Source organism: Sander lucioperca, chromosome 4 (genome assembly GCF_008315115.2).
Source record: "Sander lucioperca isolate FBNREF2018 chromosome 4, SLUC_FBN_1.2, whole genome shotgun sequence".
Lineage (NCBI taxonomy): Eukaryota > Metazoa > Chordata > Actinopteri > Perciformes > Percidae > Sander > Sander lucioperca.
Window position 1 is genome coordinate 4,675,367 of NC_050176.1, and position 12,865 is coordinate 4,688,231.

The 12,865-nt window shown below is 38.6% G+C and overlaps 3 protein-coding genes across 3 annotated transcripts in view; 1 reads left to right on the forward strand and 2 right to left on the reverse strand.

Moving 5' to 3' along the window:
* The window catches only part of p4hb (prolyl 4-hydroxylase, beta polypeptide), a 35,106-nt gene extending 31,923 nt beyond the window's left edge, over positions 1 to 3,183 (forward strand). Inside the window, exon 12 of the mRNA XM_036000341.1 lies at positions 3,150 to 3,183. The gene's annotated coding sequence lies outside the window, so the exon portion shown is untranslated. The remainder of the gene's footprint in view (positions 1 to 3,149) is intronic.
* Positions 329 to 2,763, reverse strand: LOC116039662 (anaphase-promoting complex subunit 11). The gene is made up of 3 exons (XM_031284612.2): positions 2,532 to 2,763; positions 2,284 to 2,401; positions 329 to 873 (listed from the first exon to the last, which is right to left on the reverse strand). Exons 2-3 carry the CDS (start codon positions 2,390 to 2,392, stop codon positions 728 to 730), a joined length of 255 nt encoding a protein of 84 aa, XP_031140472.1. The 5' UTR covers positions 2,393 to 2,401; positions 2,532 to 2,763; the 3' UTR covers positions 329 to 727.
* Positions 3,184 to 4,316: 1,133 nt separating the features above from the next.
* Positions 4,317 to 7,997, reverse strand: LOC116039570 (anaphase-promoting complex subunit 11-like). Its single transcript, XM_031284453.1, has 2 exons — positions 7,993 to 7,997; positions 4,317 to 4,481 (listed from the first exon to the last, which is right to left on the reverse strand). Exons 1-2 carry the CDS (start codon positions 7,995 to 7,997, stop codon positions 4,328 to 4,330), a joined length of 159 nt encoding a protein of 52 aa, XP_031140313.1. The 3' UTR covers positions 4,317 to 4,327.
* Between the last annotated feature and the right edge of the window lie 4,868 nt (positions 7,998 to 12,865).

The window sequence follows — 12,865 nt, forward strand, 5'->3', positions numbered from 1 at the left end:
GGGTTAATTATAGTGTGGTCTAGACCTACTCTAATCTGTAAAGTGTCCTGCGATTAATCCTGTTATGATTTGACACTATAAATAAAATTGAATTGAATGCTAATATTGCTCTGTGTCTGCCGGATGGACAGATAAAAAGAGAGCTGTTTGCTAACAACGCTATCAATGTTGTTTTCATCTTGCTCCACTGCCCCCAAGAGGTCAAAAAAAATATATCAACTATTGCAGTTTTATAGATACAAAAGATGAAGTCTGAATGGATATTTGAGCCAAAATGATCAAATATATAAAAACTCCCAATTCCATTTCAAAGGAAAAGTTTGACTCGTATCTATAAACAACTTATTAAGAGCCTCTTGAGGCTCATTAGTGGAAACACAAAACAATCTGGTTAATCTCACGGAGAGGGATTAAAGTCAGAATCAGTCAGCAGCACGCTGACATTCAGGTCATATGCTTCAAACTGCTGCCAGAGGCTTCTAAGGGAAATCAACCATTCTGATGAAACACTTTGTCACTCACATGTACCGTGCAAAGCAAGAAGCATACAGTACAGTGTAGGTTTTTTCCCCTTCCATTTAATCACATACTAAATCTGCAAACGGGATACAGTAGGTTTCAAGTGTCCTTTGCATTACATCAAATAGAGAAGTAGAAAAACATAGTTATGTACAGCTGATATAAAAATGATATCCGACAAGAGTCTCTGCAGGCATACTCCACAGGTTCATTCTTTGAACTTCCACTCCTGTCGGCACATGGGGCACTGCTGCTGGACCTGCTGCGAGTTCAGCCATTTCAAGATGCAGTGCATGTGGAAACAGTGAGAGCACTGACCCCAGACCAGTGGGCAGTCATCCCCAGGCACTTTACCTGCAAAATAAGTTTAAAATCACAACTCAGTTACAATAGTGAGAAAAGAATCTTAACCATCAATTTTCCATCATGTTTTTTATTCTTAACGGAATATACTGTTATGCCTTCATTACGGCAACTTACAGTTCAACGTAGTAACTGTAATGAAAGAAAGCTATTAGTCATATATTTTGAAAAAAAAGAAGAAGCAGGTTTATAAATCATCTTTAAAGTAATGTATTGAAATTGAAATCACCCGTTATTAATACATGTCATGTATGTTCTGCAGTACTTTTCCAAACAACTGTAATGTTGATTTATTTGGTTTACTAAACCATGGAAAAGCCCAAGAGAGGTCTGGCTGCAGACTTCCACTGTGGAGTCGATTCTGGTGCAGGCTCCACTGTCTGAACACCTCCACTGTAGGGACAGGAAATGCACGCAGAAAATACAAAATAAAATCGTGTAAACGCTTCCGGTGATAGTAGTTTGGTTGTTGATTTATATCTAAGTATTCAACATTGTAAAGTGCAAACAACTAATTCCGTTAATGCAGCATTTATTTCGCCGATCCTGTCCACACTACACATAACGTGCAACAGATGTCTTATTTAGACGGGATATATTTTTTATCAAAATAAAATAATCTCTGTGTAGCAACATCGTCAGAACAATATAAAACTTTCCTTGTTTACACGTGTTGGTTATGTATCCTCTTCCAGTAATTAGCCTCTTATGTCATGAGTGTCAACATGTTTAAAAATATTTATCATGTATATAAACTAGGGATGCACGATATATCTGCAATCATATCGGTTATCGGTCTGTTAGTCACATCGACAACGGTCCAATGAGCAAAACTGGCCCATGTCAACAACCATGGTTATTATATTATTTAATGATTTACGGGCTTTTTGCAAATAAAGAAAGACATTATTTTTTTTTAAATTCAGTGTTTTTCAGTGCAAAATATGATTATCATAGAAACTTTTTATACAGATAATATCGACATTAGTAAATATCGGCCATAACCGCAATGTTAATACCGGTTATCGGCCAAAATGTTCAAATTGGTGCTATTCTGTTGTGTGCTATTACAGTAGATGGTCATATGGATCTAAAAGCACAGCACAACATATTATGACGCATTATTAACTTCAACATGAAAATAAAGTTGTGTTAGTACAATAATGCTTTTATTTTTTTTCTATCGTTCTTTTAGGAACGTATTAGCTAGCTACGTTAGTCATTTTAATGCTGACATCCTTCTTACTGTGTTGCTAATTGTATTTAAATACAATATGTACTGAACAAGACAAAGTGTTGTGGCAGTGACGTTAAAAAAGTCCAACTGCAGAAGTTCTGTACTGGATATGGATACAACGTTGTCACCCATAGCATCCCGTTAGCTTGGTTAACGTTACTCACAGTCTGGGCAGCAGCCATTGAAGGGCATCCTGCAGATCCCACAGTTTTCGTCATTAGCCACCCATAACCAAGAGGCCACTCCGTTCCACTGTCGGATCTTTACCTTCATCCTCCGCGTCTGAAGATAGCACAAACACTTAATTACACTTTCCCATATGAACCGAAGCAGCAGCTAACGTTAGCATGTAAGCTAATGTGTTGACAGGCGACTTCTGAAGCTAGCACGCCATGTTAGCTAGCTAACTTACTAGGCAGCGTTGAACGTCTCCTTCAGATATCCAACACGAAGTAAGTTATAATGTTTTTTTGCAAACTAGAAATCATGTTATGTCAACAGCACAAAGCTACGTCACGTAGCTAGTATTTTAGAAACCCGGGGAGAAAAAAAGAAAAAGTTCCTTCTTCTTCTATTGAAATTCCGGCAGGTTGTATATGCAGGGAGGAAAAACGCTGCCCTCCACTGTCAATTTAGGTAAGACGTTAGAGCGCAAATAACTGAGATTACAGGGTTTCTCTAGATAACAACGAAGAGAAAAAACTAATTCCTCATGTAGTAGGCCTAAATATTACAGAGTAATAGAAACAACGTTTTAAATTCACATTTAGATTTTTGACAAATATAATTCATGCTCAATATAGTCCTACAATATCTGTTAGTTTATTGCTGTCTTATTATCTGCTCTTTTTTTTATCTGCTGTTTTTATTTTATGTGACAGGACAGGAACACTTTCTGCTGTTCCACCTCTATGTATGGTGTTGGGAATTTTTTATAGGTAAAAGATAACACATGTAATACTGTTGCATTTTGAAAGTATTTTGGGAGGCATTCTAGCCATTGGAGACAGTAGAAAGAAGACAGGAAATAAGAGAGAGAGAGAGAGAGAGAGAGAGAGAGAGAGAGAGAGAGACCAATCCATTCCTTTTTTCCACTTGCCAAACAGTGATTGCCGCTTCTACCTTGTCACTGAAAGGTTGTTTATGCCTCAAAATGACTTGATTTCATTCATGAGACTCAGATTCAGAAAACTTTGTCATGACAGAAAATCGTCTTAGACGTGTCCTCTACTTATAACAAACTCAGACAGTAGCTAAACATACAATAGCTTATACAAAATAATTTACACAGGATGGAAATTACAATAGTGCAAAGTGGCATAGTGTTTGTGCACTGTAAAAAAAAGTCTGTGGAATTAACAATGAAATGCTGTAAAATCACGACATTAAAAAGCTGTAAATAGAAAAACTGTGTTTAATTTACAGTAATATTTTGCCAAATACTAAACCAAACAAAACTGTTAATTATAAAGTAATAATATGTGAAAAGAATCACATTTATTTGTACAATTTACATATAACTGTAGTTTAAACACAAGTAAATTGTAATATGACAAGCAATACAATGCAGTAAAAAGTGTGTTTAAATTGTGTTTTTGTCATGTAGATTTTTTTAGGTACAGAAAAACACTGTAATACATTTGACACATTTATGTCTTATAATTTACAGGTAAGAATACAAATACAGTAAAATTATGTGAATTTGAAGAGTTAAAATGGGATGCGATGCCTATGAAATATTTCCCAAAGGTTTCTCAAAAGAACTCAGGAGTAAACTATAATAGCCAATTAGGGTGACCAGAAGTCCCAAAAATGTTGGTACAGTCCGAAATTACAAGCAGTTGTACTGAATCATGAATCATGTCCTGTTTGTCCTGAAAATTAGACAAACAGCTTAGTAATTGATTTGATTAGTTACAGACTATCCATCCAGCCATCTTCTAACCAAGGGGGTAAGCCTCTCCCCGCAACGCGTAGCTCCTATGGCGCCATTTTGATGCTAACAAGCACTCACCTGCCGTTAGCATCCCATTAACTGCCATTGATTTTGACAGCGAATAACTTTACATCTGAAGCGTTTAAAGACTTTATTTGTCCATTGTTTGTTTCTAAAGAAACATGACAATGTATAAAAGGCTCCATTGCCTTGTATCTCACGTTATGGCTCCGTAGCAGACGTTTTTGTAAAAATAGGCATACTCCACAGGTTCATTCTTTGAACTTCCACTCCTGTCGGCACATGGGGCACTGCTGCTGGACCTGCTGCGAGTTCAGCCATTTCAAGATGCAGTGCATGTGGAAACAGTGAGAGCACTGACCCCAGACCAGTGGGCAGTCATCCCCAGGCACTTTACCTGCAAAATAAATTTAAAATCACAACTCAGTTACAATAGTGAGAAAAGAATCTTAACCATCAATTTTCCATCATGTTTTTTATTCTTAACGGAATATACTGTTATGCCTTCATTACGGCAACTTACAGTTCAATGTAGTAACTGTAATGAAAGAAAGCTATTAGTCATATATTTTGATAAAAAAAAAGAAGCAGGTTTATCATCATTATCATCTTTAAAGTAATGTATTGAAATTTAAATCACCCGTTATTAATACATGTCATGTATGTTCTGCAGTACTTTTCCAAACAACTGTAATGTTGATTTATTTGGTTTACTAAACCATGGAAAAGCCCAAGAGAGGTCTGGCTGCAGACTTCCACTGTGGAGTCGATTCTGGTGCAGGCTCCACTGTCTGAACACCTCCACTGTAGGGACAGGAAATGCACGCAGAAAATACAAAATAAAATCGTGTAAATGCTTCCGGTGAAAGTAGTTTGGTTGTTGATTTATATCCAAGTATTCAACATTGTAAAGTGCAAACAACTAATTCCGTTAATGCAGCATTTATTTCGCCAATCCTGTCCACACTACACATAACGTGCAACAGATGTCTTATTTAGACGGGATATATTTTTTTGTAAAAATAGGCTAACGATTGTGTCATAACCACGGGACTTACTGTCGCATAGTAGAGGAATTACCGTACAGTACAGGAGAAGCTTGCAGGCAGTTTCAACTCACATTAGCTGTTTAAGTTTAATTACTAATGTTAACTAGCATTTTAGTTAGCAATAATTAGCCTGTGCCTATGTTATCTCCGTACATATACCTACGCTCTCCATCTCTGCTAGATTGGGAATGATTGAGATTTCTCTTTGCACAGCTACCAGAAGACTACATAACCACCACATAACTTTCAGACAGGTTGTTCACGTCACATTTACGTCGTCTCTCTCAGTTGGAGGCTGCTCAGTAACGCTCAGCCATCACCGGAAAAATGCTTCTAATATACTTCACTGGTCTCCGTGCAGTCTATGCTTATAAACCAATCCCAGCTAGCATTGGGCGCAAGGCAGGGTACACCCTGGACAGGTCACCAGTCCATCGCACACAGATGAACAACCACTCACACACACATTCACACCAATTATCCTATCTGCATGTCTTTGGATGGTGGGAGGAAGCCAGAGTAACTGGAGATAATAGACATGGAGAGAACATGCAAACTACACACAATAAGGCCCGAGGCAACCCCCAGGACCCAAAACTGGATTCAAGCATTTAGAGGAAAATAGACCATAAAGCAGGGTATTGACCTTGTGATTGACAATTCGCTGCCATAGCGACCTCAACCTGTAATTCATGATAGAGGTGACTGGTATCCACTGCACTGTTTAAATTTAACCAGCACCACTGAAGCTTATTAGGCTGTTCATACTGTATTTTGTTTTAGGCCTGTTTTTTTGCTAGCCAAAATTTGCATCAGTGTCAAATTTATTTATATAGCACATTTAAGAACAACTACGGCCACCAAGTGCTGAACAGGATAAATATCAATTACATAAATTAGAGTACAAAATTACTAACAAACAAAAGCATCACAGTTAACAGGAATTACAGATGCACCTTGCTAACCAAGATCTTCAAGTTTATGTACAATTTTAGGATATTGTGACTGTTGTGACTGTGGTTTGAAGAAATTGTATATTTGTTCTCCAAATGGGCAGTTAAATATTGACCAGTTATTTATTTTTATCAGTTGTTAATCAATTGTAAATGACCAAATATAAATGTAAAAAAATGCAAATAAAAAAGCTTCTGTTTTTCCATTAAAGTATAATGTATTACCATTCAAATGTAATTTGACATTCCTGCAAAAATAAACGCCAAGGCAGGTTTTCAAACTCAGCCTTGTCCACTCACATAGCAGCAGAGCTTGTTTCTGTCCTTTCATTGGACAACGTAATAATTGCGGTAGCAGCCAGCCTGGCAAAGTTCACGTTAGTGCGCAGTGCACCACCGCCCAAACTGCCAGCGAATGGAGCATGGAGGAGCTGTGTGTAAAGTGACAAGTGACAACGTGGAGAATCCTCTTTTATGAAGTAAACGCATGCTTTTCTTTAAACTTGAGGACTGTTATTCTAAAGGAAATACTCGCTTCTGTTTTTGACCGAGGGTATATTTTACAGCAAAGCTGACTGGTTGCTGGTTAATCTGCTAGGTTTCATGCTAACGTTAGTAGCAAATTTCTTTTGAGTGAGTTACGTTAACGTTAGTTTTTTTTCTTCTTCAAGCTGTGGTTTTGCAGCACCACGTTAAACATTTAAAAAACAAGTGGTTTTATTATTTTTTTCTAAAAATGATTACCTGCCGTTTTTGCAGCAAAATAGTAGATACATTAAAGGAGAACTCCGGGCAATTTTTACATCAATCTTGATCGCTATACGTATGTGAGTACTGTCGATAGCAAAAAAAACAAGCTGAATCGGTGCTAGCAACCAAGGCGGTAAGCTTCTTCTCGGACCACGTAGCTCCTATGGCGCCATTTTGATGCTACCAAGCCATCACCTCCCGTTAGCATCCATTGACTGCCATTCATTTTGGCGCCACTTTGACAGCAAATAACTTTACATCTGAAGGGTTTAAAGACTCTATTTGTCCATTGTTTGTTTCTAAAGAAACATGACAATGTATAAAAGGCTCCATTACCTTGTACCTCACGTTATGGCTCCGTAGCAGGCGTTTTTGTAAAAATAGGCTAACGATTGTGTCATAACCACGCGACTTACTGTCGCACAGTAGAGAAGTTACCGTACAGTACAGGAGAAGCGCGCAGGCAGTTTCGACTTACATTAGCTGTTTAAGTTTAATTACTAATGTTAACTAGCATTTTAGTTAGCAATAATTAGCCTGCGCCTATGTTATCTCCTTACATATACCTACGCTCTCCGTCTCTGTAAGATTGGGAATGATTGAGATTTCTCTTGGCACAGCTACCAGAAGACTTCCTGTTTCAGACAGGTTGCTCACGTCACATCTACGTCTTCAAGCTCAGTTGGAGGCTGCTCAGTAACGCTCAGCCCTCACCGGAAAAGTGCTTCTAATATCCTTCACTGGTTTCCGTCCAGAGCAACGGGATCTGTTGGTCCATTACATATATATGTCAATGCTAGCAACACGGAGTTGCTGTAGCTAATGCCCAAAGCTCACATTGCTAAAACGGTAGTTATGGGGGCATAATATAAAGAGTGCATTTGTGCCTCTTAACAGACACAAAATGCAATTAAAATGTCTGTGCAACATGAACAGGGCCCTTACATGACAACAAGATTTGTTTTCAACTCAGACATTGTTTAAATTCACCTACCTGCTAGCTGCCATCTGGGATGACTGAGTGTGTTCAGCCAGGCTTCGGTAATAATCATCACGCAGCAGTTCCTTGTGTTTATTTGTAGCATATATATCCATTTTGTGTGATCCATCTGGTGTTGGTGAGTAGGAGGCTATTCAGCGGCGATCGGTGTGGTAGTGTCCTACCTCATGCCTTCGCAGCGATGAACTGTAGTTTATTTCCACCTCAAAAATAGGTAATTGAGCTCTGTAGTGGTTATGACCATATTAGTGACTATGTAACTACATGGAAACGGACCAAATTATGTTTGTGCCTTGTAAAGTAAACTAGTGGACATTTCAACCTCTCCGTTTTCAAAAATAACATTGTGCACCGCTGTCAGTTTTCAGAAAAGTGTTCGTTTACATGTACCTGTGAATATATATGCCGTCAATGCTGTCAAGAGCATGCCAAACCTCTAGGTGGCAGTGTAACAAGAAGCTCAAGCTCACGTTAGCCAATCAGAATCCCGAAAATAGCAACAACAGCAACGAATCACTAACTCTTTCTCTCTCTCGGTTGCCTAAAGCTCCGTTTGTCTCAGTTTACATGGAAATTTTCAAAATCTCCACTCTGGCCGGAGGTTTTAGAAAGACTCGTTTTCAGAGGCGAATTCTCCGTTTGCGTGTAAACGAAGGGCACAAATGAAAGGAAATGTCTCCGTTTTTCAAAATAACCATGTACGTGTAAACATGGCAGTAAGTAATGGAAAAAAACTTGTAAGTCCAGCCAGTTCTTCATTTAAAATCCAGGATGCCTAAAGCTTATCCTTTACCAGTATGCTTTTGAAATAGTAAATCCACTTGGCTCTGCCAAGAAGGAACACAAAGTTGTTGCAGTATATCTTTCTGTGGCTAATCTACCTGCTCATGTGCGGTCCAACACAGATCCCATGTCCCTTGTCCTATTGTGTGGAGAGAATGACCTAAAACAGTTTGGAAGTGCTAAGGTTTTCTCAGACTTGTTGTTGGATTTAAAAGATTTAGAGGAAAATGGTGAAACTGTCAAAGGGGCTCTGTACTGTATTGCTGGTGATAACTTGGGTTCGCACAATATTGGTGGGTTTACTGAAAACTTCAGTCGTGAAATCACGCTAGATGAGTTTCATGGTGATAATCCAAATGTCTGTGGCCCACAGTGACCCCTGACAGTTACGATTCTGCTGTTGGTGATTTACAAGCTGCAGACAGTCAGCACAACAAAGGCATAAAGGTAAACTCTGTTTTCAATGCTCTGAAATCTTTTCATGTTTGCCAGCCTGGTCTCCCACCTTGTTTAGGCCATGACATATTTGAGGGTGTCTTATCTTATGATGTTGCCCTGTACTTAAAGTATTTCATTAAGAAAAATAAATGTATATAACATATTCACTTTTGAACCGGCGCATCAAGCAGTTCAAGTTCAAAGGATCTGATGCTCTCACAAAGCCATGTGCTGTCAACCCAGAGGGGTCCAAGCTTTCAGGTCAAGCCATTCAAAACTGGAATTTGTTAAGGTTGCTACCTGTATTAATTGGTGACAAAGTACAAAATCCAGAGGATGATGTGTGGCAAAACACTCCAGCTTAAAGATGTTGTTGATTTGATTTGTGCACAAAGGATTTCACTGTCACAGGTAACCTATCTTGATATTTTAATTCAAGAATATTTGGAATCAAGAAAGTGTTTATTTCCTGAGATTCCTCTAAAACCAAAACACCATTTCATTCACTATCCAGGACTAATCATGAAATTCGGCCCCTTGATCAGAGTGTGGACGATGCATTTTTGAAAGTAAACACAGCTACTTTAAGAGATGTGCCAGGCATTTGAAAAACTTTAAAAACATCTGCCTACCTTTATCTGAAAGACATCAGATGCTTCAGGCATATCTTTCAGCTGGTCAGCTTCTGCAAGTCAAAGATAGTTGCACCTTTTACCCCAGCCTTTACAGTGACGCAATTAAACACTCAGTGAGAGAGTTTGGCTTTTCAGAAAGCAATACTAGTGTTTTCACAGACATAGAGTATAAAGGTACAGCATATAAAAAGGGCATTTTCTTGTGTCCAAAAATGACGAATCCATGGAGTTGGGAGAACTTCTCATTGTTTTAATTCACAATGATGCAGCAGTGTATTTTGTGATGGATATACATAAAGCTGACTATCATTCTGAATACCATATGTACTCTGTGACAAAACAGAATACAAGGTTGGAATGCCTTAACATTAACGATTTGGTAGATTTTTATCCGTTGCCATCATACATTCTTAACGGGCACCAAGTCATTCCGCTGAAACAGTGTGTTGTCGAAATAAACATGATCTCAGCCACTGTGCGGAGAAACCAAACAAAATGCATATATATGCGTGTAAAAATTATAAAAATACGATCTGAAAAGTATGAAAGTGACCGCAGTTTTTCCCTTTTTTTTCAAGTTGAGGTCACTTATTCTAGGTAATGCAATTCTATTCCTAAACACTTTCAATGAATATCTCCTTATATCTCCTATATCTGTTAGATTTCTCCAGAATCACTTACCCAAACCAGTAAGCAATACAGAAATAAGAATAAATCCTCAATCATATTATATACTCATGGTAGAGGTACGTATATGTGTAGTGTTACTTTACAAAGTCCACTTTAAGGAACTCACCGGAGTTGAGCTTAAAGAAACCTTCACACAGAATGTGGATCTAAAGGGGAAACGGCTCCTGAATTCAACTACATGAATACGGTTTGTATGAACAAGAACAAAAAGTTCCTACAGGCTGTAACAAAGTTTAAAGTGATGAGGGGAGAGCTGTTTGGTTGCACTGAAGACGTCAAAGAGATGGTGCTGCTTCTGCTGTCTTACTTTGATGAGAAGGAAGACGTGATGTTCTGCTATGTGGAGGACACTTGCCTGGCTGGGGAAGTACAGATGGACCAAGTTCACTTGACTCCAACCATTGTTGTTTGTGGTAAGTAAAAATGAATTGCTTGCTTTCATTCTTCCCTTTCTTTCAGTCTTTTTTGAAACATCCATGTTGTACAGTGCTTTTTTATTTAAGTTATTGTTGAATTGGGAATATATGAGTGTATTTACCTACAGTAGAGGGCGGTCAGCACACCCAAAATTCAGAGAAGTAGACAGGAGTACCAGCACTGAAGCTAAGCAATGCAGTGTTGTGGACTGCAAAATGTATTATAGCCCCGTATCATGTGTACACTATTTAGAAAATATTCACAGGTTTACCTCATTGTCAGACAGTGTTTTGAGGGTAAACTGAAGTGTTTCATCTTTCCAAAGCAAAATCTCGTAAATTACCCCACTAATAATGCCCGGAATGATACCATGATAAACTTCTACAGTAGTACAAATAGTTTCTTTAGTTATAAAACGAGGCAATAGAAAGTTTGTAACTCCCCCAGAAGTATATTTAAATAACACTTGCCTGATGGAAACTCTTCTCGGCTGCTACCGCGCTATCGCGCGAGATCCCGCAAGATCCCGCACAGAGCACAACATCTATTGCCGGAAGAGACTACTGGTAAAGAAGAATCAAGAAGCGAGTGAACAGCAGAAGCAGCTACTGCAGCGTGAGGCGATAGGACAAGATGCCACACGGTTGTATATATCCCGGCTGCGGTTTAAAAGCAATAGATGTTGTGCTCTGTGCGTGATCTCGCACGATAGCAGCCAAGAGGAGTTTCCATCAGGCAAGAGTTATTTAAATATACTTCTGGTGTAGTTACAAACTTTCTAATGCCTCGTTTTATAAGTACAGAAACTATTTGTACTACTGTAGAAGTTTGGTATCATTCCAGGCATTATTAGTGGGGTAATTTACGAGATACAAACGTGGATCCATTAGCGCCTGCACTAAGCTAACCAGCTGATAACGCTAACTCGACCAACGTTATAACAAGGGAAAAAAGCTAATGGGGGGGTTGTTTGGCTCGAGGTCAAGGTGCAAAGCAGCCTAGGGTGAAATTACTCCGAACCATCACTTTAACTAGATATGCATGTTCGGTTTCCTGTTAGAAAGGACTGTGACGGCGAGGTAAAGTGGTGAAAATATTCAAATAGCGCAAACACTAAAACTGATATTTATTTTAATTTTAAATTTTTTGCTTTCCCCATCCACAGCAGTACTTTGCTTAACTTCTATGCTGGTACTCCTGTACGGTTTATATTTCTTTCCCCTAAGCCTGTACATTAAGTAATTTTTGTTCTGATGGCAAGCAGTCTCAGTTAGCTTGGAAATTTAAAAAAGTATATGCTTGTTGTTTTGTGAAATGTTTAAGAAGACAAATCTTGTTTGTTTTTTCTTTTTTCTTTCTAGGACAATCCTGCTATTCTTTGAGACGGTTCATGCTGACTGTGGATCGAAACATTGTCCCCTCCTTCAATTCTGCCCTGTGCCTGATGTTTGGGTGCTATTATTGCTTCAACATCCATTATCCATCAGAGCTGGCTTCAACCCTGGAGTTTCTGCAGAGGTGGGTCTTTTTGGATTGGCTTTATCCGACATTATAGCCTGAATAAAAAGAGAGTGATTTAAGTAATTGATTCATTAATTAAACTATTTTGTTGATGCTGACATTTTTTTTTTTTCTTCTTCTATTTCTCAAGGTGTTTTTTCTGCATCAACCCAGAAAAGGGCACTAAAGTGGAAAAGACATGGACATCCTGTCTTCATGTGAACCTGAGAGTCCTTACCTTGATTCAGGAACTCTCCGATCATGAGTGGCGTGACGCCTGAATATGGACTTATCTAAGAGACTTGTGAGTGGCATGTGAGGTTGCGCATCAGTCATAATTTCAGCTCATTTACCCAGTTCTTCATGCTTAAAAGGCAAGTCAAAGTTTCACACAAAATTGTTTGTATGCAATTGTTAGTTGTCTTGCTCTTGTATTTCCTCTAACATCACATCTTCACTTTAGTCCTTAACTTGATTCAGGAACTTTCTGATGTGGCGCGATGTTTGAACATGGACTAAATACAGTAAGACTTGTGGCATGTGATGATGTGCATCACCCACTGTTTAAAGTGGC